Below are 26,193 nucleotides of genomic sequence, written 5' to 3'. Positions count from 1 at the left end.
ACACTGACTATTCTTGGCCAAATAATTAGCCATTCGTCGCTATGTGATACTGTCGGATAACTTGTACAAAAAGTAAAAATCTGAATGCCTGTATTATAATCTATCAAAACTAGCAATTTTCATGAGCTAATGAATTTCGCAAAGAACTGAAAGGACACAGTTTCTCTAGATATAAACTTTGAGTGATAGTGATTTTTTTTAGGAGGGGGACGAGGAAATAGAGTAGATGAAGGATTTTTCTATTTTGTGTCTTCTTTCATTTTTTTTTGTTGGGGGGGGGGGTGTAAGGACGGATGGTAGTAATGACTATGAAGGATTTTGTAAAGGGTGATGTTTACCTATACAAGTTTGTAAACTTCGGTTTTTTTTGTTAATGTGTTCATTTCTTTTAATAAAACCTTCTTTTCTTCTTCCAACAATTTCTCGTAAAGCTGTTTCCTACCCTTTCAAAAGTAACCAAGACGCTTCTTATTTTTTTAAAGCTGATTAAATTATTTTACTTTCCAGTTTACTCCAATTAGCTAAACAATTAAGCGGCAGATAATATAACAGATTTAAAAGCCACTTTTTTGTGATAGGAATTTTTTAGACTGTCTCTTCTAAATAATTCTATTTTTTTAACAATAATTTCGATTGCCTAAATCCTTCAAATAAAGCCGTTTTCCATTCACAATTTTTGAGAAAATTTCTGAGCGAAAAAAAAGTCCATTATGGCCTTTTTTATGTTGAAGCCGATAAATCTGTAGTCGATTACGATTTATAATTTTATAAATGGTCTATGGTCTATGGTCTATGGGATATCATAAATAAATCTGAAAAAAAATGAAAATAATTTAAAAACCTTTAAACTAGAGCAGTATACCATTTACAATGTTTAAAAAAAATTTCTGAGCAAAAACAAAAAAATAGTTTTATTATTTCCCTTTTGAGGTTTTGGCTGATAAACATGTGGTCCATATGAATTTTCAGATGTTCGAAGAGGTTTTAAGGTGTGAGAAATAGCGTTAATAAACGATATAAAAGAGGATAAGCCCTTAATTAGATGGGTGAAAATCCTGAGACAAAATCTATTTTTCTGAGCACAATTTCAGTGCAAAAGCAAATCTATGCTCTATAATCACTTTTGTGAGGTTTCTGTAGTAATTTGTTTTCAATATATCACCATATAACAACGTTTTTAAGTGCAAATTGAAAAAGAAATAAGAAAACATCTCTTGTTAAAGTTTGCAAGGTTGAGACAAATGAGCGACTTTTCAAAGGGTTTTGTTCCGTATTCGGTCACAAAATCAGTACAAAATCATATTCTTTTTTTTGGTTTTGGAATAATGATTAGTCGTATATTTTTTAAAAATAATTTTTACTGTGTTTCTGTTAAAATAAAATATATTTAATTTTTAACTGAATGAGAAACTTTCACAAAAATTTTTTTTCACAAAATTCTTGTAGTGTTTTAAAAAGTTTTTTTTCTTCGGAATAAATTCATTTTATTGATTTAATTTATTTATCAAATAAGTCCAATAAATAAATTTTCTTATATTTAAAGTACTTATGATGGGAGGAAGATCATCAATAAAACATACAACAGAGAATAAGTAATGAAATGGATTGGTAACAATCCTTTTGCTCGAACTGTTTCCCGTTCACATTTTTGTGAGAAAATTTATGAGCAAAAATCAAAAATATATTCGACTATTGCTCTTTTTGAGGATTTGATTGAGAAATTTGTTGCTAGTTTAAACTCTTTAAGCAAGCAGCTCAGAAATTGCATTGAAAGTTCAAACAAAAGAAACCATGCACTCAGTTAAGAAAAAAATAGAAAATTTGAAGTTTACCGAATTTAAAAAAGTTTTCTGACCGACATATTGATAATATCAAATTTATACTTTTAGCTCTGTTTATTGGTGTTGTTTTTTAGAAAACTATATGCAAAATTTATCTTTAAAATAATGAATATCGGTCTTCTCGGTAATAAGAATTATATTTATTAATATCCTCTCCATGGTTTATTAAATATTGCTGTTATGGAAAAATTTTCACTGTTACTGGCGAGAAATAATGGAAGGTAAAACGGCTTTCTCTCTTGTCGAAATTCCCCCATTAGCTTCTTCAATACCTCTAAGTTGCCCTATTTCAGGTTTTACATTTTCAATGTTGCATTCGTATATCATAGTTTTGTGTTGTAAACTCATAGTAAACATATCATAGTCATAGTGATGATGAAAAAGCATTCTAGTTGTTGTAATATAATTAATTAAAAATACTTTTCCCAAAATATAAGTTTTTCAAAGAAAAGTAAAGAACTCCATTAAACCAAAAATGAGCAAAAACAAAATAAAATAATCTGCCAAGCGTGAAACTAAAAAAAATCAGCATCGATAAATAAATGAAACCCAAAGCGAACATAAATTACAATAAATAGCCGTGCCAAACTCAAAACGAGCAGAAATTAACACAAGTAGGGCTCAAAACCCCTTTGCCTTCCAAAGGCCAGAACATAACTTGCACTTAATGAAAAAATATAAAAATTTTTATTTTTTTTAACTTTAATAAATCAAATAATATTAACATTTTGATTACTAAATATCAGTATATGTATATTAAACTGATAATACACATTCATTTGTATTTTTTTCAGTAAAGTGCAAACTATTTTCTGGCCTTGGGAAGGCATAGGGATTCAGAGCCCTACTCATGTTAATTTTTGCTCGTTTTGAGTTTGACTCGGTTATTTATTGTAATTTCTGTTCGTTTTGGGTTTCATTTATTTATCGATGCTGATTTGTGGTAGTTTCACGCTTGGTAGATTATTTGATTTTATTTTTGTCATTTTGCTTTATTGGAGTTCTTTACTTTTCTTTGAAAAACTTATTTTGTGGCTAAAGTTTTTTTTTAATTAATTCCTTTTTGTTTTGTATTGACATAGTCTTTTCGGGGAACAAGAAAATAATTCTTTAAATCTTTTCGTTTTTTTAAGACTTTATAGTTTGGCCTGCTATTTGTATGCTGGACATAATTTTTCAGAAATTTTTAACAACATTCACCCTTTTAAAAATTTGGACACGAATAGTAGTGTTTAATTTAGTTTCATACCTCCTCTACTTGACCTGAAATAGAAAACTTAATACCATTCGCAAAAAATTTTTTTTTTCTTTCTTTGATAGCTTGGATACACTTACGCGATTCTGATTTGGTTAAATTTTAAGAGCAGAAGTAGCCCCGAAAGCTTGAACATAATATCCTCAGTCGTTCTTGGGATACTGCTGAGATGCCTTATTGTGAATTAGCATTAACACAGTGTATTTTGATCTAACCTTAAGGCAACATTTAGTTTTTTAGACATAATGGGCAAATGGGAGGGCGGGTGTGGGAGGGAGACTAGTTGCCCTCCAATCACTTTTGAATTTTAAAAAGGGCATTAACCCTTTCTATTTTCAATCGAATGAGCCCTTTTCGAAGTTCCTAAGACAACTCCTTCGATACGAAGTGCCCTGGTCAAAACCAAAATAAGAAAAAATAATAATATATTGTACGCACATCGATCTTTACTATAAAAATGTCAAGCCTTTCAATTACTTTCGACTATCAAAAAGGGCACTAGTCCTTTCAATTTCTAATCGAATGAGCCCTTTTTGAGTTTCTACGAAAACACTCTCTATAAAAACCTCATTCGCCCCCAGGGCATAAATTACAACCCTTGCCCTAAGGGCTGGGAGGGGGTTGTCATCCTCAAAGACCTAATTTCCACAACTTTCAACTACGTTAAACAAAATGGCTATCTCATAAACTTTGATTGGATGTATTTGGGGAAATGGTGGGCGTGAGAGGGGCGTTAGTTGCTCTTCTATCACTTTCAACTATTTAAACAGGCACTAGCCCTTTTAATTTCCAATCGATTGAGCCCTTTTGAAGTTTCTACGACAGCAAGTTCAATAAAAACCTTATATACCCGCAGGGCATAACTTTCAACCTTCGGCCTGAGGGCTGGGAGGGGGGTGTCAACCTCAAAGACCTGATTTCCAGAACTTTCCACTACGTTGAAGAAAATTTCTATCTCAAAATTGTCATTGGGTGTGTTTGGGGAAATGGTGGGCGTGAGAGGGGGGTTAGTTGACCTCCAATCACTTCCAACTATTAAAAAGGGCACTAGGCCTTTCAATTTCCAACCGAATGAGCTCTTTTTGAAGTTTCTACGACAACGCTTTCTATAAACCCTTTATATGCCCCAGAGCATAACTTACAACCCTTGACCTGAGGGCTGTGAGAAGGTTGTCATCCTCAAAGACATAATTTCCAGACCTTTTAACTACGTTGAACAAACTGACTATCTAAAAAAAATTTCTATTGGATGTGTTTGGAGAAATGGTGGGCGTGAGAGGGGGGTTTGTTGCCCTCAAATGACTTTCGACTATTGAAAAGGGCACTAGGCCTTTGAATCTCCAATCGAATGAGCCCTTTTTCAAGTTTCTAAGACAAAGCTTTCAATAAAGACCTTATATACCTCTAGGGCATAACTTACAACCCTTACTCTGAGGGCTGTGGGGGGAGTGTCATCCTCTTAGATATAATTTCCGGACCTTTCAACTACTTCGAACAAAACAGCTATCTCGAAATTTTGATTGGATATGTTTGGGGGAAAGGTGGGCGTGAGAGGGGGGTGAATTGCTCTCCACTCGCTTTCGACTATTAAAAAGGGCACTAGCCATTTCAATTTCCAATCAAATGAGCTATTTTTGAAGTTTCTACGACAACGCTTTCTATAAAAAACCTTATATGCTCCCAGGGCATAACTTAAAACCCTTGCCCTGAGGGCTCTAGGGGGCATGTCGTCCTCAAAGACCTAATTTTTCAGAACTTTCAACTACGTGGAACAAAATGGCTATCTCAAAATTTTGATTATATGTGTTCGGGAAAAGGTGGGCGTGAGAATGGGGTTAGTTGCCCTCCAATCACTTTCGACTATTAAAAAGGGCACTAGTCCTTTGAATTTCCAATCGAATGAGCCCTTTTTGAAGTTTCAACTATAAAGCTATAAGAACGTTATATGCCCCCGGGGCATAACTTACAGCCCTTGCCCCGAGGGCTGTGGGGGAGTGTCATCCTCAAAAACATAATTTCTACCTGGAAATAAACTGCGCTGAACAAAATAGCTATCTCAAAATTTTGATTGGATGTGTTTGGGGAAATACTACTACTACTACTACTACTAACAACTCAAAGCAGCACCAAGCCACCTGTGGCCAACACAGCTACGCACGATCCTCCTCCACCCCAATCTATTCAAAGCCTCCCTTTTTACACCCGCCCACGAAGTTCCTATTTCCTTTAAATCTTTCTTTATGACGTCCTCCTACCCCAGACGGGGACGACCGGCTTTCCGTTTAGCCCTAGATGGTTGGCCGAAAAGAACAATATTCGGCGATCTGTCATCCTTCATCAACACAACGTGTCCTAGCCACCTCAACCTTTCTTTCATTATAGCCCTAGAGAGCGGTATTGAACCACATTTTTCGTATAGTCTATTGTTTGAAATACGATCAGTTAGCCGTGTACCCAGAACGATCCATAAGCAATTTCTCTGGAAAATATCTAGCAAATCCTCATCCGCTTTTCGGAGTGCCGATGCTTCAGAGCAATTGTTGACCATTGTCTTCACTGTAGCTACTAATAGTCAAATCCTAGTTTGCAGACTTATCTTTCTATTCTTCTAGACTTTTTTTTACTGTGAGAAAACACCCTGAGCCTTTGCTATTCTGTTTTTAACATCATCGCTGCTCCCACCATCTTTACTAATAATACCACCAAGGTAAGTGAAGCTGCCCACCTGATCAATATTTTTATTACCCGACGTCACCTTTTTATTTTCACTTATTCCTGGCTTTAGTGACTTAGTCTTCCTAACATTAATTTTCAAACCAATTCTAGCACCCTGAACTCGCAAAACCTCTAAAACTTAGCTATTGCGCTGCCTATTATATCAGCACTGCTTAAGTAAAGAACGATTTTGGCACAATGTATTAATTATTTTGTTAATTTTTTTTAGACCAGGGCACTTCGCATCAAATGAGTTGTCGTAGAAACTTCGAAAACGGCTCATTCGATTGAAACTGGAGTGGCTTGTGCTCTTTTTAACAGTCGAAAGTGATTGGAGGGCAACTAACACCCCTTCTACGCTCAGCATTTCCCCAAACATGTCCAATCAAAATTTTGAGACATTCATTTTGTTCAGCGTAGTTGATTTCCAGATAGAAATTATGTTTTTTAGTAGACACTCCCCCACAACCCTCAGGGCAAGGGTTGTAATTTATGCTTTGGGGACATTGAGGATTTTATAGAAAATGTTGTCCTATAAAGTTCAAAAAGAGCTTATTTGATTGGAAATTCAAAGGGCTAATGCTCATTTTAATAGTCGAAAGCGATTGGAGAGCAATTCACCCCCCTCTCACGCCCACCTTTCCCCCAAACATATCCAATCAAAATTTCGAGATAGCCATTTTGTTCAGCGTAGTTTAAATTTGTTAAAATTAGGTCTATGTGGATGAACCCCCCCCCCCCCCGACAGCCCTCAGAGCAAGGGTTATAAGTTATGCCCTGGGGGAATATAAGGTTTTCATAGAAAGCGTTGTCGGAGAAATTTCAAAAACGGTTCATTTAATTAGAAATTGAAATGTCTAATGTCTTTTTTAACATTCGAAAATTATTGGAAGGCAATTATCACCCCTTTCAGGCCCACCATCTCCCCAAACACATCCAATCAATATTTTGAGATAGCCAGTTTGTTCAATGCAGTTGAAATCTGGAAATTATATCTTTGAGCAGGAAAATCTCCCCACAGTGTTCAGGGCAAGGGTTATAAGTTATGCCCGGGAGGCATATAAGGTTTTTATTGGAAGCTTTGTTGTTGAAAGTTCAAAAACGGCTCATTCGATTGGAAATTCAAAGGGCTAATGCTCATTTCAATAGTTGAAAGTGATTGGAGGGCAACTAGCCCCCCTCTAACGCCCACCTTTTCCCCAAACACATCTAATAAAATTTTGAGACAGCCATTTTATTCAATGTAGTTGAATGTTTTAGATATTAGGTCTTTAAGGATGACACCCCCCTCCCCACATCTCCCAGGACAAGGGTTGTAAGTTATGTCCTAGGGGCATACAAGGTTTTTATAGAAAGCCTTATCGTAGAAACTTCAAAAAGGGCTAATTCAATTCAAAATTGAAATGGCTAGTGTCCTTTTTAATAGTCAAATGTAATTGGAGGGCAACTAACCCCCCTCAGGCCCACCATTTCCCCAAACACATACAATAAAAATTTTGAGATAGCAATTTTTTTCAACGTAGTTGAAAGTTCTGGAAATTAGGTCTTTGATGATGACAACCCTCCCACAGCCCTCAGGGCTAGGGTTGTTAGTTATTCCCTGGGGAATATAAAGTTTTTTATAGAAGAAGTTGTCATAGAAACTTCAAAAAGGGCTCATTCGATTGGAAATTGAAAAGCCTAGAGCCCTTTTTAATAGTTGAAGGTGATTGAAGAACAATTAACCCTCCTCTCACACCCACCATTTCCCCAAACACATCCAATTAAAATTTTGAGATATTCATTTATTTCAACGTAGTTGAAAGTTTTGGAAATTAGGTCTTTGAGGATGACCCCCCCACACACACACACACAACCCTCAGGGCAAGGGCTGTAAGTTATGCCCTGGGGGCGTATATGGTTTTTACTGTAACTTTTGTCATAGAAACTTCAAAAAATGGCTCATTTGATTGGAAATTGAAAGGGCTAGTGCCCTTTTTAATAGTCGAAAGTGAATAGAAAGCAACTAACCCTCGTCTCACGCCCACCATTTCCCCAAACACATCCAATGAAAATTTTGAGATATTCATTTTGTTCAACGTAGTTGAAAATTCTGGAAATTAGGACCCCCCCCACACACACACAACCCTCAGGGCAAGAGTTTTACGTTATACCCTGTAGACATGTATAGTTTTTACGAGAATTGTCGTTGTAAAATCTTCAAAGAGGGCTCGGTTCATTAGAACTTGTAAAAGATGGTACCCTTTATAATAGTTGAAACTGAATAGAAAGCAGCTAACCCCCCTCTCATGCCCATCATTTCCTCTAACATATACGATCAAAATTTTGATATAGTTATTTTCTTTTAAACGTAGTTGAAAGTTCTGGAAATTATGTATTTGAGGATGACAAACCTCGGAAAGCCCCCAGGACAAAATTTGTAGGTTGTGCCCTGGGGGCATATAAGGTTTTATAGATAGCGTTGTCGTAGAAACCTCAAAAGGGGATAATTCAGTTTGAAATTGAGAGGCTTGGTGGCCTTTTTAATAGTCGAAAGTGGTTGGAGGGTAACTAACCCCCGTCTCACTCTCACCATTTCCCCAAACACATCCAATCAAAATTTTCAGATAGCCATTTTGTTCAACGTAGTTGAAGGTTCTGGAAATTAGGTCCTAGAGGATGACAACTCTCTCCCCATAGCCCTCAGGACAAGGGTCATAAGTTATGCCTTTGGGGCATTTAACGTTTTTATAGAAGTTTTTGTCGTAGAAGCTTCAAAAAGGGCTCATTTGATTGGAAATTGACAGGACTAGTGCCCTTTTTATTAGTAGAAAGTGATCAAAGGGCAAATGTCTCCCTCCACACCCATCATTTCCTCACACACTCCCAATCAAAATTTCGATATAGCCATTTTGCTAAGCCTATCACAAAAGTCTGGAAATTATGTCTTTGAGGATTACAAATCCCCCCAGCCCTCAGGGCAAGGGATGTAAATTTTGCCCTGGGGACACATAGGGTTTTTATAAAAATTGTGGTCATATAAACTTCAAACGGGGTTCATTGGATTGGTAATCAGACGATCTAGTGCTCTTATTACGAGTCAAAGTGATCAGAGGGCAGCTACCCTCTCCCCCTACACACACGTCATATTGTCCCGAAATGTGTCTAATAGAAATTTTTAGATAGCCATTCTATTTAAAATAGTCTAAATATGATATAACAAGTCTTTTGGGGTTGAAACAAACCCCAGAGACTAGGGGCAAGGGTTGTAAGTTATGACTCAGGGTGTATTAATGTTTTTATGGGAGGGATGGTTGTTTGACTTCAGAAGAGGCTCACTCTTTTCCCTGAAAAAGACTATGTCAATATAAGACGAATAGAAATTATTCAAAAAAACTTTTTGCACAGAATAAGTTTTTCAAAAAAAGTTAAGAACTCCATTAAACCAAAAATGAACAAAACTAGAATCAAATAGTCCACCAAGCATACAACTACCACAATTCAGTATTAATAAATAAATGAAACCCAAAACCAACAGATATTAAAATAAGTCAAACTCAAAAAGAGCAGAAATTAATCTGAGTAGGGTTCTAAACCCTATGATTTCTAAGAGCCAGAATATAATTTGTTCTTTACTGAAAAAAATTCCTTTAAATGTTTTCACTCTTTTATCTTTAAGAAATCAAAAATTACTTAAGATTTTAAGGAATAAATATCAGCATGTGTATATTAAACTGAGAATGCACATTTTTTTCAGTAATTTTAATTGAATATTTTTCAGTAAAGTTTAAATTATATTCTGGCTCTTAGAAATCATAGGGTTTAGAATCCTACTCAGATTAATTTCTGCTCATTTTGAGTTTGACTTATTTTAATATCTGCTCGTTTTGGGTTTATTTATTTATTAATACTGACTTGTGGTAGTTTTATGCTGGGTAGATTATTTGATTCTATTTTTGTTCATTTCTGGTTTAATGGAGTTCTTAGCCTTTTTTGAAAAACTTATTCTGTGCAACAAGTTTTCTTTTATTAATATCAGTAAAGGCTGTCTCATATTGCATGAGATAGGGATATTTGCAAAGGATAGTAAAAACATACGAAGGGGAGTATCCCCCCTAACGAAAAAAAAACTCTCCTGGGCTTGGATAGAGATTAATTTTACACAGTTTTCACTCAAATTTATAAAAACCTGTCGCATAAAGAAGGTCCAGCCTACAAACCTGTTGACAGATGAAATTTATGTAATCAGGAGGTGGTGTTTTTGAAACTAATAAATTTTCCATAACATAATTTGTGTTCTCTTTTTTATTATGCCAGTTTTTGGATACATTCCTATTACCCATTTCCCTTTTTACTTTTAATTTATATGCTTCATACATTTACCACTTGACACCAATCTACAACTTAAGAATTCTTTCCCTATTTGTCTAAATTTATGCTCTGAACTTCCCCACTGTCTCTAAATGCGCTTACCTTAGAATTTTCCGCAATTTTTTTTTTGGGGGGGGGGGAGGGCTACATGGAATAGTTAATGTAGTTTTGGATATAGGGCGAACAAGCATTTTTTTTTTTTTTTTGGGGGGGAGGAGGGCTACATAAGGAATAGTTAATGTAGTTTTTGGATATAGTAGGGCGAACAAGCATACGCAATGCGTATAAACATAACCATGGAGACCTACGTAGAGGGTTTTACTTTGAAAGTCATAATCCCGAGAGTTACTGAAAAATTGGGGTTTAACTTTACCCATGTATTTTCTTTTTATTTATATAAATAATCATACTTAAACATTATTAAAATTTTATTTAACTATATTTTGTTTTGCAGACTGGAGAGATGGAAGTGAAGAACCCAATGTTTTTGGATGATTCTGTACCCTCCACGCCGACATCCAAAGAAGAGTTTTTAAATACAAATTGAAAAATTATTATAAAAATATCAATCGTAGAAACTTGTAAGGTTGGGACTTATAAGCGCCTTTTTATAAGGTTTTGTCCCTTATGCGGTCACAAAATCAGTACGAAATCGCCTTCTTTTTTTGGCTTTGAGATAATGATTAGCTGTTTTTTTAAGCTTCGGTTCTTATTGTCCTGTTAAAACTGGAAATTTTAAATTTTCCCGTGAATGCGAAGTTTCTTTCATAATTTTTTTTTAGTGTTTTAAAATATTTTGTATAGTTTCCTATTTTTTCATAAACACACGCCGAAATAAAAATACCAAATAGTTGTTGAAAAGTTTTTCTACCCAAAAAATGTCTAATTTATTATTATAATAATTGATCACAGAAGTTCTAAAATTGATAATGACAAATAAAATAATTGAATAAGGAAATATTTTTATTTTGTTATAACTGAATATTCTTAATTTTGTTGCTGAACAAGAGATTTAAAGCTTAGCTTCTCCCATAATATGTTTACTGTGTTTTTTGAAATGTTATAGTTAATTCCCAACTTTTGCCAAACATTCACTAAGATAGCACCAAACAGAGGCTGGTGACTCCACTGTCAATTTGCTCCATGGTAACTCCACAGTCAGTTCGACAACTATATTCAGTTGTGAAAAACTATACAGATCACACTGTGCTCAGTAAGTGATCGTAATATTATCGCTATGAGCTTTATCAAGAATGATTCGGTTTTCACTTTTAATTTTTCATAGTATATGTTTAAAAATTGTTCTTTAGTACTTAAAATTCCCGGGGTTTCTGGGGTAAAACGTTTGATTAGGTACTTTCTTTGTGACACTTTTAACCATGTTTCGTTCGTCATATCGTATTTACCAAAGAGTTTGAGGGTATATTAATCTGGAGTTAGTGTAATTTGCTAGAATATAATTAAAGAATAGATGTTGCAATTCTTATAGAGTCTATTTGTCTTTATGAATAAAACCTCGATATACAGGATAGTAGTTTTGATAAGTTTATAAAGTTTTTTAGGGCGTTAATATATTTTATATAACTGTCTATTTTGTGAAAAAATAATAAAAGATTAAAAAAAAGAGACAATAAAAAAGCATTCAAGTATAACGAAAATACGTGGCATACATAAAATTGAAGACAAAAAAAGAACCTCTATATTAACTAAAACCCCGATATAAAGGGAGCCTCGATACAATAAAATCTCGATGCATAGCAAATGACAGCAGTTTTACTAAGTTGTCAAAGTTGGTCTTTTTAAGGCGCTTATAAAGAAAGAGATAGACTAATATATTTCTAGTCAAAAACTATAAGACATAAAAAAAGGTAAAGAGAGAACAATAAAAACATTTAAATATAACAAAAAATACAAACAAAGTAATCGAGCATGACGAAAATAAGGGACAAAAATAAATTGACAAAGCAGAAACATTTGTATTGAGTGAATACCTCGATAACATATACAGAATAGAAGTATCGATAAGTTTGTTAAGTTTCGTTTTAGACGTTAATATATAAAGAGAAATTCTGATAGAATTAAAGGATCAGACAAATAAAAACACAATGAGAGGAAACTAATAAGCATTCAAGCATAATGCAAATAGGTGGCAAATATAAAGTAAAAAAGGATGAGACAAATAAAAAACAATGAAAGGAAACTAATAAGCATACAAGCATAATGCAAAAAGGTGGAAAACATAAAGTTTAGGATAAAAGAAAAATATATGTGTTCATTTAAAAAGTCGATATACTGGATCCTCGACATTGATATACATGAGAATAATTCCGATAATTACGTTGTTAATTTATGAAGAGATAAAATAATTTAAATAAATACAAATGGAGTGACCGAAAAAAGTACTCAAGCTATACGAAAATACATGGCAAATATAAAATTGAGGACAAAAGAGAAATATCTATATTGCTTAAAAACATTCAGTTCGTGGTAACGAACTGTAAGTAAGGAGCGACCCGGCTCAATGGTAACCGAAACTCTAGAAAACGGGATTTTGATACCAATATATACAGCAAAAGAATCAGATTTAATGCTGATTTCAAATATATAAGTTTTATGAAGTTTAGTCCTACCCATCAAAAGTTACGCGCCTGAGAAAATTTGGCTGGTTTTCGAAAAAAGGGCGAAAGACCCCCTAAAAGTTATAGTACCTTAATTGAAATTACACCATCAGATTCGGCATAACAGAAAACTCTATTGTAGAGGTTTCAATCTCCTATCTACAAAAATGTGGAATTTTGTATTTTTTATCAGAAGAAAGATCACGGATGCGTGTGTATTTGTTTTTTTGTTTTTTTTCCCCAGGGGTGACCGAAACGACCCAGTGGTCCTAAAATACCGTAGGAGGGCTCATTGGAACGGAAATTAAAAGTTCCAGTGCCCTTTTTAGGTGACTGAAAAAAATGGATGGCAACTAGGCCCCCTCCCACGCTCATTTTTTCCCAAAGTCACCCGATCAAAACTTTGAGATAGCCATTTTGTTCAGTATGGTCAAAAATGTGATAACTATGTCTTTTAGGATGACTTAATCCCCCGAAGCCCCCGGGGAGAGGGCTGAAAGTTATGAGCTTTACCCAATGTTAACATTAGTATTGGTGAAGTATACAGACATTTTCAGGGGGGATTTTTTCTGGTAGTGGGGGGTGGTTCGGGGGTTATGTGGGAGGATCTTTACATGAAGTAAGTTTTCATGGGGGAAGGGACGTCCCCTTGCTATGAAGGGGTCGCCGGATTTCCCAGCATTATTTTAGAAAAAAATCAAAAATTAAATTAAAAAAAAACAAGTTTTTTAGCTGAAAGTAATGAGCAACATCGAAACTTAAAACAAACAGGAAATATTACGCATGTGATTGGGTTCATCCCTTATTCAATACCTCGCTCTTTAAGCCAAAGATTTTTAGCACTTCCACTCGAGCTATTTATTCTAATTAACGGCCTTTGTGATTAAGGGGTCATTTTTAAAGAATTGGAACAAAATTCGAACTTTAGCTTAAAGAGCAAGGTATTGACTAGGGGGCGAACCCCCTAATATACGTATTAAAAATATTTGAATATAGAAGTTCGTTACGCAAGTTAATTCGTAAGTAACGTATATTTCTATTACTAATAAAAACGTTCGTAAACAAAATTAAACAACTTTCGAGGAGGCCATTTAACCAAGTAAAAGTAAAATTAATATGCAAATTTTGTTTTAATTATTCATGTACGGTGATTCAAAATCAAAACCTGCATTAATTCAAAAACGTTCAAAAATTAAATAAAAAAAAACAAGTTTGTTTTTTAACTGAAAGTAAGGAACGACGTTAAAACTTAAAACGACCAGAAATTATTCCGTATATGAAGGGGGCTGTCCCCTCCTCAACGCCTCGCTCTTTACGCTAAAGTTTGACTTTCTCACAACTCTATTTTTTTTTAAACAATAGAAAACTTTAGCGTAAAGGGCGAGGCGTTGAGGAGGGGACAGTCCCTTTCATACACGAAATAATTTCTGGTCGTTTTAAGTTTTAACGTCGTTCCTTACTTTCAGTTAAAAAAAGACTTATTTTTTTATTTAATCAACGCAAAGGGACCTTGATACAACAATACCTGGATATATCGGGTGTTAGTTCTTATATTTTTTTTTTTTTGGCGTTAACATATAGAAGTTTTTTTTATGGGCATTAATGTATAGATAAAAAGATTGGTATATTTATGTTTTTAGCCTAAAAGAATAAGGAAGACAAAAAAGACAAAGAGAAAATCCAAGAAAAGTGTTCACGATTAACTAAAATGCATGGAAAACATAAAATAGAGGAAAAAAGAGAAATATCTGTATTGAGTAAAAACTTTCAACGCAAAGGGACCTTGATACAACAATACCCGGATATATGCGGTGTTAGTTCTTATAATTTTTTTTGGGCGTTAACATATAGAAGTTTTTTTAGGGCATTAATGTAGAGATAAAAAGATTGGTATATTTATGTTTTTAGCTAACAGAATAAGGAAAAAAAGACAAAGAGAAAATCCAAAAAAGTGTTCACGATTAACTAAAATGCGTGGAAAACATAAAATAGAGGAAAAAAAAAGAAATATCTGTATTGAGTAAAAACTTTCAACGCAAAGGGACCTTGATACAACAATACCTGGATATATGGGGTGTTAGTTCTTACAATTTTTTTGGGGCGTTAACATATAGAAGTTTTTTTAGGGCATTAATGTATAGATAAAAAGATTGGTATATTTATGTTTTTAGCCTAAAAGAATAAGGAAGACAAAAAAGACAAAGAGAAAATCCAAGAAAAGTGTTCACGATTAACTAAAATGCGTGGAAAACATAAAATAGAGGGAAAAAAAAAGAAATATCTGTATTGAGTAAAAACTTTCAACGCAAAGGGACCTTGATACAACAATACCTGGATATATCCGGTGTTAGTTCTTATAATTTTTTTTGGGCGTTAATATATAGAAGTTTTTTTAGGGCATTAATGTATAGATAAAAAGAGTGGTATATTTATGTTTTTAGCCTAAAAGAATAAGGAAAACAAAAAAGACAAAGAGAAAATCCAAGAAAAGTGTTCACGATTAACTAAAATGCGTGGAAAACATAAAATAGAGGAAAAAAAAGAAATATCTGTATTGAGTAAAAACTTTCAACGCAAAGGGACCTTGATACAACAATACCCGGATATATGGGGTGTTAGTTCTTATAATTTTTTTTGGGCGTTAATATATAGAAGTTTTTTCAGGGCATTAATGTATAGATAAAAAGATTGGTATATTTATGTTTTTAGCCTAAAAGAATAAGGAAGACAAAAAATACAAAGAGAAAATCCAAGAAAAGTGTTCACGATTAACTAAAATGCGTGGAAAACATAAAATAGAGGAAAAAAAAAGAAATATCTGTATTGAGTAAAAACTTTCAACGCAAAGGGACCTTGATACAACAATACCTGGATATGTGCGGTGTTAGTTCTTACAATTTTTTTGGGGCGTTAACATATAGAAGTTTTTTTAGGGCATTAATGTAGAGATAAAAAGATTGGTATATTTATGTTTTTAGCTAACAGAATAAGGAAAAAAAGACAAAGAGAAAATCCAAAAAAGTGTTCACGATTAACTAAAATGCGTGGAAAACATAAAATAGAGGAAAAAAGAGAAATATCTGTATTGAGTAAAAACTTTCAACGCAAAGGGACATGGATACAACAATACCTGGATATATGGGGTGTTAGTTCTTATAATTTTTTTTGGGCGTTAACATATAGAAGTTTTTTTAAGGCATTAATGTATAGATAAAAAGATTGGTATATTTATGTTTTTAGCCTAAAATGATAAGGAAAACAAAAAAGACAAAGAGAAAATCCAAGAAAATTGTTCACGATTAGCTAAAATGAGTGGAAAACATAAAATAGAGGAAAAAAGAGAAATATCTGTATTGAGCAAAAACTTTCAACGCAAAGAGACCTTGATACAACAATACCTGGATATATGCGGCGTTAGATCTTACAATTTTTTGGGGCGTTAACATATAGAAGTTTTTTTAGGGCATTAATGTATAGATAAAAAGATCGGTATGTTTATGTTTTTAGCGTAAAAGAATAAGGAAAACAAAAAAGACAAAGAGAAAATCCAAGAAAAGTGTTCACGATTAACTAAAATGCGTGGAAAACATAAAATAGAGGAGAAAAGAGAAATATCTGTATTGAGTAAAAACTTTCAACCCAAAGGGACCTTGATACAACAATACCTGGATATATGCGGCGTTAGATCTTACAATTTTTTTGGGGCGTTAACATAAAGAAGTTTTTTTAGGGCATTAATGTATAGATAAAAAGATTGGTATATTTATGTTTTTAGCCTAAAAGAATAAGGAAAACAAAAAAGACAAAGAGAAAATCCAAGAAAAGTGTTCACGATTAGCTAAAATGCGTGGAAAACATAAAATAGAGGAAAAAAGAGAAATATCTGTATTGAGTAAAAACTTTCAACGCAAAGGGACCTTGATACAACAATACCTGGATATATCGGGTGTTAGTTCTTATAATTTTTTTTGGGCGTTAACATATAGAAGTTTTTTTAAGGCATTAATGTATAGATAAAAAGAGTGGTATATTTATGTTTTTAGCCTAAAAGGATAAGGAAAACAAAAAATACAAAGAGAAAATCCAAGAAAAGTGTTCACGATTAACTAAAATGCGTGGAAAACATAAAATAGAGGAAAAAAGAGAAATATCTGTATTGAGTAAAAACTTTCAACGCAAAGGGACCTTGATACAACAATACCTGGATATATCGGGTGTCAGTTCTTATAATTTTTTTTTGGGTGTTATCATATAGAAGTTTGTATAGGGCCTTAATGTATAGATAAAAAGATTGGTATATTTATGTTTTTAGCCTAAAAGAATAAGGAAAACAAAAAAGACAAAGAGAAAATCCAAGAAAAGTGTTCACGATTAACTAAAATGCGGGGAAAACATAAAATAGAGGAAAAAAAAGAAATATCTGTATTGAGTAAAAACTTTCAACGCAAAGGGACCTTGATACAACAATACCTGGATATATGGGGTGTTAGTTCTTATAATGTTTTTTGGGCGTTAACATATAGAATTTTTTTTTAAGGCATTAATTTATAGATAAAAAGATTGGTATATTTATGTTTTTAGCCTAAAAGGATAAGGAAAACAAAAAAGACAAAGAGAAAATCCAAGAAAAGTGTTCACGATTAACTAAAATGCGTGGAAAACATAAAATAGAGGAAAAAAGAGAAATATCTGTATTGATTAAAAACTTCCAACGCAAAGGGACCTTGATACAACAATACCCGGATATATGCGGTGTTAGTTCTTACAATTTTTTTGGTCGTAAACACATAGAAGTTTTTTTAGGGCATTAATATGTAAATAGAAAGTCTGGTATATTTATGTTTTTAGCCTAACAGAATAAGGGAAACAAAATCGACAAAGAGAAAATCCAAGAAAAGTGTTCATGCTTAACTAAAATGTGTGGAAAACATAAAATAGAGGGAAAAAGAGAAATATCTGTATTATGTAAGAACCTCGGTGTACAGGCACCTCAATACTATAAAACTTAGACATAAATGATAAAGATATACATAGAGATATAAAACCTAGATATGGATATAGATTAGTTTTGATATTTTTTTAAGGGTATGTTTTGGTCTATCTTTAAAAAGATAGACTTATGTATCTGTCTATTTATCCAAAAATGATAATATAAATAAAAAAAACACACAGAGAAAATAAAAAATAAATATTTAAGTATAACAAATATACAAATATACTAAAATTAAAAACAAAAGAAGAACATCTGCGTTGATAAGAAACCACGATATACATGAACCTTAATAAAATAAAATTTCGATATACAAGTTTCTAATTCTGGTAATTTTTGAATTTTTTTAAGTTACTAATATACACAGAGAGAGACTGATACTTAATGGGCCAAAAAGAATAAGAAAAATACAAAAAAAAATGCAAAGAGAGAACAAAAAATTCAAGCTAAAAAAAATACGTGGCAAATGAAATTGAGGATAAAAAAATATATCTGCTGAGTAACAACAACAAGGAAGAAACAGCTTGGAGAAAAACTGCTGCTAACGCAGCTGCTTGTTATGATCTTAAAAAGACGAGCTATTTAAAAGCTTTAAAAGGCCTTTCTTAAAAGCCTAAAAAAAGCCTTAAAAGCCTTAAAAGCCTTTCTTAAAAAAGCCTATCTTAAAAAGCCTTTGCAAGTCATTTGTAAAACTCACATGGAAGTCAAGGGATTACCAGCCCTAGAGAATTTCTGTTGTTTTGAGTTTTAATGCCACTGTTTAAAGTCAATGGTTAAGTTTTAAAATAAGTATTTAATAAGAAACTTATTAAAAAAGAAAGAATCTTGTTTTTGTAAATAAAGTCAAGGATCTGAAAGATGTAGCAAATGCTTTAGTTTAAGAGTGCCTTTTTCATTGCTTTAAAAGTAATAGTAATATCGGTTTAGATAGTTTCAAAAATATTTGCAGTTTTTGCCACTATTTTCTTTTGAAATTGATATGATTACTATAAGTATAAGAAAAAATGTTTCTTACAGAAGAAATAAAGCAATACACTAGATTGAAGAACTTTAATTTTTTGTCTAAGGCTTGGAGCTTACCCTGCAGTAAATTTTTTTCTAAGGCTTGGAGCCTACCCTGCAATAAATTTTTTTCTAAGGCTTGGAGCTTACCCTGCAGTAAAAAAATTTCTAAGGCTTGGAGCCTACCCTGCAATAAATTTTTTTCTAAGGCTTGGAGCCTACCCTGCAATAAAATTATCGATTTGAGCAAGTTGGAAAAAAACATTTCCAAGCGGGCTCATAGACCCCAAGAATTTTTCTTAGTGAACATTACGCTGAATTATTACCAGATTATTATAGCAGAGTCTACAAAACTAAAAAATTTGAAAGATTCAGAAAAATATATTCTTTCAGCTACTTTAATGGATTATAGAAGGCTGGTCTACTGTGCAGAAAATAGGCTAGATTTAAAGAATAGTCATGAGTATACTTTTAGGTCTAAACTATTGTCATAATATGAAATTAAAAAGTGCAAAAACTATTTTTTTCAAATGAAATTAAACACCCATGTTAGAACTTAAAACGAAGAGGAGTTATCCTATTTTTAAGGAGCGTCTATCCCCATCTTCTGCTCTGTACTGTTAGAGTCTTCCTGAACGAATCGTATTGTTTAATTCCAGTAAAACTATATGAAATCCTATATCCCAGAAATATTGGGGCAAAGAACAGTCGCGTTGTTTCTTGGTCAGAGAATTCAGTCTTGAACCTTTGAAATAAAAAAAAAATAGCATAAATAGTGTCGGAAATCCTAACTCATGCCTACATTAATTTGTGATTGTTTTAAGCTGTCTGTTCAATTTTTCAAACTAGAATATTATTTTAAAAGGACCGCTAACGGTAGTTTGGCCCCAAAAGATAGGCTTGTAGGGAGCCCTAACAATACAATGATGAAACACTGCAAATACAGTAAATAGTACACTAAATTACACAATACACAAGAAAGCAGAGGATATAGCCTACACAAGGAAAAACAAAATTAAAATACCCTACTAACGGAAAAATACCCTGGAAAGAAATACAAAAAAAAACAACAACACAAAAACAGAAGCAAAGAAATCAAAAATGGAGAAAGATGTGAAAAATAAACATGAAGTTTGAAGAAAAAAAAACACACAAAAAAGAGTTTTAATCAAGGGCAATGCTTATAAGAGTTAATAAGATGCCTTAATGCACTTTGACAAGAATGGGAGAGAATAAAATCAACTGGAATAGACTTTCAATGTGAAATTGGCTGGACAGGGATTTGTTCGGCCATTGATTAAAATTGGAGTAAGATAAACCTTTAAGAAGAATAACGTAACCAAGAGAAGCACATGTGTGATGAAGATAGGTCAAACAGAGATGGGACATAAAGCGAAATGATTTGCAGGTATTATAAGCAGACAAAACTAAAACTTTGCTTTGAAAGTGTATGGTGATATACCTATATTTGTGCTGGGATCAGCCAAAGTGTAAGGTCCAAGAAGACAAAATGTTGCTTTGACTTCTTTGTTTTGGGGAGACTGAGAGAGGGTAATAGTGACCTGTCGGTGGTACCCAAACCAAGCAACAATACGAGATATACGGATGCACGACAGTGCAGTACAAGGGAAATAGTATATCAACTTAAACGTAAGAACTGACGCAGGAGGACAACTCAAGGATATGAGGCTAACTGCTCAAGGACAAAAGAGTGGATTTGAGTTGTATGAATGCTTACTAGCAAGAATCTCTCTAGGTCTATAATAAAAGAAAGGTTGAGGTGGCTAAGGCACGTTGTGCGGATGAAGGATGAAAGATTGCCGAAGATCGTTCTTTTCGGCCAATCGTCTAGGGCTAAACAGAAAGCAGGTCGTCCTCTTCTGGGATGGGAGGACGTCATAAAGAAAGATTTAAAGCGAACTTCGTGGGCGGGTGTAAAAAGGGAGGCTTTGAATAGATTGGGATGGAGGAGGAGCGTGCGAAGAAGTAAACAAGAGGCTAACACAGAAGATTAATATCTGTTAGCCAAGATAAGGCTTCACTTCCGTACTGAAAGCAGGGACAAGCTCGGACATGTCGTTTAAAATCCACTATTTTACTTTCTTGATCGTTTATTGTCATAGCGTTGTTATTATATTTTAACTATGTCGAACAATTTTTTGGTTTTGGAGGTAGAGGAGTAAAGATAATATCCGGTGATTTTAACTATGTCGAACAATTTCTTGGTTTTGGAGGTAGACGAGTAAAGATAATTACCGGCGATGAAAAAATTACTGTGATCAGTTGATGTGACTCGTTTCAAATCTTGAGCAAGTCCATCAAAGAAAATCATTTGCAAAGTTTGAAGGAGTTTAATAAAAAAGTTTGAGGGAGGCTGCCGCTACCATGAAACGCTCTATACGCAGAAGTTTCTAAATATTCTTTCAAACGATGAAAAGTAATAGAGTGAACTCTCCCACTCTTCAAATTTATTTAAAAGTGTTTTCATAAGAATTTCAAAGCTTCAGACCTTTAAATACACTTTTGAGACTTCGGCCCCTACAAAACGATGCCCTAGCCTCTTCTGTAATTAATTATAAAAGAACTCTCCGAAAAATAAGTTTTTCAAAGAAAAGTAAAGGCCATTTAAAACTTAAGCTCAGGAGATACAAATACCTGTTAAAATTCAAACTCAGAACGACCAGAAATTACTACTAAAGAATAAGATGCATAGTACTTACTACAGATGTATAGTAAATTTGTAGTCAGTGGAAGCAAATGAAATACTAAGTTTGAAGTAAGTCAAATTTATATGGAAATAGTTTGATTCTTTAACCAAGATTGTACTCAATTTGGATTATGTGATCCCAGGAATAGTAAGATAACATAGTTGTTTTTCAATTCTTCTCACATAATTTGTGTTGAAGAATAGATTTATTTAGCTTGTGTTGCCTTATAACATTGTTACTAATTTATGCTCTTTTTTTGGAAGCAAAATAGCGTCATCTATAATAATTCTCAATAGCGGATTCATATGCATTCATATTATGATACATATATACAAAGTCCTTGAATAGTGAAATTTACCTACAATTAAAGTGAAGATCTGATGCTAGAGTAAAGAAACGTCTTCAGGACACTGTTCTCTATTGTTTAAATTTACTCGACTGTCCCTTGCTATGATAATTAAATTGCGCAATGACCGATCAAAATAGGAAAATTATTTTAAACCCATTACTGAACTTTGTCACGAGATCTATGCTTGATGGTGCGAAAATTGATCTGATTATCAGAAAAGCTGTAAGTTTTTTTCATCATGGTACTATTATCAGTGCTAAAGAGTTTCTTTATAAAGAGCTGAATATTCAGAGACTGTGTGAGAAAAATACAAAGGATGAAGATAATGTATTTGACATTTGTAAACAGTTAAATCGGGCAGCAAAGAATAATTTGCCTGTTCCGACTTTTGTTATATTTTCACCTTCTGAAACACCAACATTAGGGGAGGCAGTCTCGGCTACTTTAGGCTCTAAAGTTAATGAACTCTCTCGGAAAATTGACGGCTTTTTAGAGAATGCGACGCATTCAGGCCCTGTTTGGCCAGCTAGAATTGATACCAACGTAACGATTAGCCCTGCCCCAGCTTCTAAGTTTGCCGTTATACTAAAAAACTGTCCTGCAAACCTGACCTCACCTAATGCTTGTAAGGACTTCGTCGATAAACTTTGCCCTGAGGCCGCAGGTGAAATAAGTGAACTTAAAAATTCTGAATTGAAACTTGTTGTTAATTCAAAGCGTACAGCCACTAGAATTGCCGAGAGTGCTAAAAACAGTACCTCAGGCATCTCGGTGAGTGTGAAATCCCCACTGTTTATAGGGATCCTGAAAGGTGTACCGATTGAATACGATGAGAATCAAGTAAAATCTCTTGTACCAAATTGCATGAAAGTTTCACAGTGTGGAAAGTCCCGAGTGTTCAAGGTCTACTTTGAGTCAAAACAAATCCTGGATCAGTTCTTGAAAGTTTCAGTAAAAGTTGGCTACGAAAAGCTTTCTGCACAAGCATTTGTACATCTCCCAAAACATTGTTTCTCATGTCATAAAACTGGGCATCTGGCCTCGCAGTGCTCTAAATGGGTCCTCTGCTCTCACTGTGGATCATGCAATCACGCCTCAAACAGTGCCTCTCCGCGTTCGGAAAAAATTTTATGTCTAGAATGTAAAGTTACCGGCCAGACTTGTTAAAGTGTAAAGTGTCCTATTAACAACAGTCAACTAGCAAAGCCCATGGTATGACATGGATGTGTCTACTACTACGCAAGCTGTACTTTCGTGGAATATTGATGGTGGATTATTAGTAAAAATCCCTGTGTTAAAAGGTGTGTTTTCAAATTGTGACGTATTGTGCTTGCAAGAACATTTCTTGACAAGACATAGTCTAGGCCTTCTCAAGATTAACAATAATTTTACTAGCTATTTGGTTCCTGGTAAACGATCCGCTTCTAGTGGCCGCCCTACGGGTGGTATTGCGATGCTTGTTAGGACCTCGTGCCGGTCGAGTATTTTTGATTCATGTGATTTTTTTCTTGCTGTCCGTGTAAAAGAGTATGTTATTGTAAACGTCTATCTCCCAACAGATTATCGCAATGACCGATCGGAATTTTTATTTACGTCTGCGTGTGAGAAACTAGGGTCTTGCCTTTCAAAGATTCGCCTGTTAAGTAAGTGTTGTATTATTATAGGAGATTTTAACTGTAATTTAACTGACGCCTCGTTATTGCGTACTTCTATTTTGTCTGGTATTTTTGACGATTGGCTTAGGATATTGCCGAAAGATCTTGATTACACTTACACACATCATTCAAGTCACGTATCGAACCTTGACCATGGAGTTTCTTCTATAAATCTCCAAGTGTCACCTATTCACGTCGTTACTGATTTCCAACTATCAGACCACCTTCCAATATCTGCATCTATTTATTGTTCCTCTGCTCAGTCTACTCCCACTACACAACCACATCAGCCCTACGCCCAATTTTACAGGGGTTGGGAAAACATCCATGATGACCTTTTTGCTGCAGTAACTAATTCTGTCCTTCATAAAATTCATGTTCCGTTCCAGCTGCTCATGGAAAATCCGCAAGTTGATGCAAATGAAATACGGATGTTGCTAGATATATATTTTGCACAAATTTGCCATGCTCTGTAATGCGCAGACAAAGCCAGTATACCTCTTAAACGTATACGTCGGGGTGTCACAAAGCACTGGTCCAGTAATCCGAGCCTAGTTGAAGCTTGGAGAAAATCCAAATTTTGGTACCATTTGTGGCTCCAGTGCGACCGTCCTCGCTCTGGCTGAGTTTCTAACATTCGTCTTTCTACCAAAAGAAAGTTTACAAGAGAACTATGTATCCACATGAACCAGATAGTTGAAGAGACATCCCAGCAAGCTTCTCTGTCCCAACCTTCCTTCTGGAGAAATGTATCAAAAGATCCTCCTAGCGTCCACCTATCTGCTCAAGTTATTCCTGATTCCAAACGGAATTCATACTTCTCTGCTGAATTCTCCCCACCAGATGCCGCCCTACAGTCAGAATATGAAGATAAGCTTGATAAATTTCTGTCTAGTTGTCCAACCGACAATTTTGTTATTTCAGTTGATTCTGTACTGCGAGCAATCCAACGCCTAAAGCGTAAGAAATCTTCTGGCATCGATAAAATAAGCGCTCTTCACATTCTACATGGAAGCCAGCTGCTGGTAAAGCATATTGCTCTTTTGATGCAGATGATTGTTACCCAAGGAGTTGTACCGTCGTCTTTCTCAATCGGAGATCTTACTCCGATTTCAAAAAAAGGTAAACTCGCAATCCAGTGCTCGTCCTTCCACCCTATAACAGTTGCTACTACCTTCTGTGAGCTTTTTGAACTTCTGTTCATTGACCAAATGAACACAAAATGCTATTTTCCACCTAACCAATTTGGATTCCAGCCACGTCTCGGTTGTGCCCACGCTTTGTCGGTTGTTGCGATCGCATTTATCGATGCTGATGCATCAGGTGAAACTCTCGTGTTGGCTGGGCATGGCGTTCGTAAAGTGTTCGACTCCCTCATTCAAGCCGCTATGCTACTTCATGCAGCAAAATGTGGAGTGAGTCCCTCATATATCAGAGCCCTTCGAGACTTGTATTATCGTCTTAAAGTTCGCCTAATACTTCACCCATTAGCTAAAGTTGACGGCTCTCAAGTCTATGCACCAACCGCTACTATTTTTGTCAATGTTGAAAAAGGTACCCGTCAAGGTGCTGTTTCTTCCCCTTCACTCTTCAATAATGTAGTTCTTGATGCTGTTCCCACATCAGCTGTTCCCACATCATTCATCTTTGCCGGTCTTGATTCATCTCTCGTATGTCATGCAGACGACATTCTGAATGTGAGCCGCACTATCCAGCGCATAAGCGAGATTTTTGCAACGCTACAATCTGAGTATGCAAAACTAGGTCTTCAGTTCAATGCTGAAAAGTCCGAAGTTGTATTCTTCAATTGGAAGCAAGCGTCACCTAGGGATATTCCTCTCGGAAATAGTAGGATTAAGACAGTAGATCATATCACCACCCTCGGTCTTCCCATTGGTTCGTCAGTAATGCACACGCGAAAACTATTAATTGCTCCCATTGAGCGTAGAGTTGGGTTATCATATGCTTCTTTTGTAACTAATAAGTTACGGTTCAACCGCCATCTTCTCTCGAAACTTTTTAACTCTGTCGCTCTACCACATTATTTGTACATATCGCCGTTTTGGAAAATGCTCACAAATTCTGACAAGTCAAAAATTCGTTCAGTTTTCTTCCGGTTCGCAAAATATCTTTTAAGTTTTCCCTCTTGGACGCGTAATTCTTATCTGATTAGAAAATTTAGCATTGCTGACCCCATTATAGCCGTGGAAAAGCAAATTCCTGCTTATAATTCCCGTTTAATGAGGTTGAATCATCCCTGGTCGTCAGTATTAACCCATTAGTCAAGATGTATTAGTTGTGTTTTTTTTATTTTATTTTTTTATTTTTTTAAGTGTTTGTTTTCGCGCTTAGTGTAATTAGTGTTTGGTTGGTTTTTTTTTTTTTTTTTTTTTTTTTTTTTTTTTTTTAACCAATTACGGCTTGATGCAATGATATCCATATTATTTATGTTTGTTCAGTATTTAGGACCCTAAAAAAAAAGAAAAGAAACATGTGGCGTACCTACAGAGCAGTGTATAATTGTGTTTTTCTTTCTCGTTTTGTGTAATTTGTTCTAAGTGCTGATTTAGATCTTAGCTCCAGCGTTCGTCACTACAAACCACATGTATAACTCCTAAGTTTATGTGTATTGCTTTTTTTTTGTTGTTTTGCTTATTGCTCCGTCTTTTCCTTTTTTGTATGACGGGTTTTCCAATAAATAGTAATAATA

At 34.4% G+C, this 26,193-nt stretch overlaps 1 protein-coding gene across 1 annotated transcript in view; it reads left to right on the top strand.

Moving 5' to 3' along the window:
* The window catches only part of LOC148941207 (uncharacterized), a 324,029-nt gene extending 312,339 nt beyond the window's left edge, over positions 1-11,690 (top strand). The window contains exon 9 of the mRNA XM_089104013.1: positions 10,616-11,690. Coding sequence (XP_088960139.1) covers positions 10,616-10,708 — 93 coding nt within the window. The 3' untranslated portion in view covers positions 10,709-11,690. The remainder of the gene's footprint in view (positions 1-10,615) is intronic.
* The last annotated feature ends 14,503 nt before the right edge of the window (positions 11,691-26,193 follow it).

This window comes from Artemia sp. Qi Xiang Cuo, chromosome 18 (assembly GCF_049724085.1).
Source record: "Artemia sp. Qi Xiang Cuo chromosome 18, ASM4972408v1, whole genome shotgun sequence".
NCBI classification, from domain to species: Eukaryota; Metazoa; Arthropoda; class Branchiopoda; order Anostraca; family Artemiidae; genus Artemia; species Artemia sp. Qi Xiang Cuo.
This window is presented reverse-complemented; position numbering and strand designations above follow the sequence as displayed.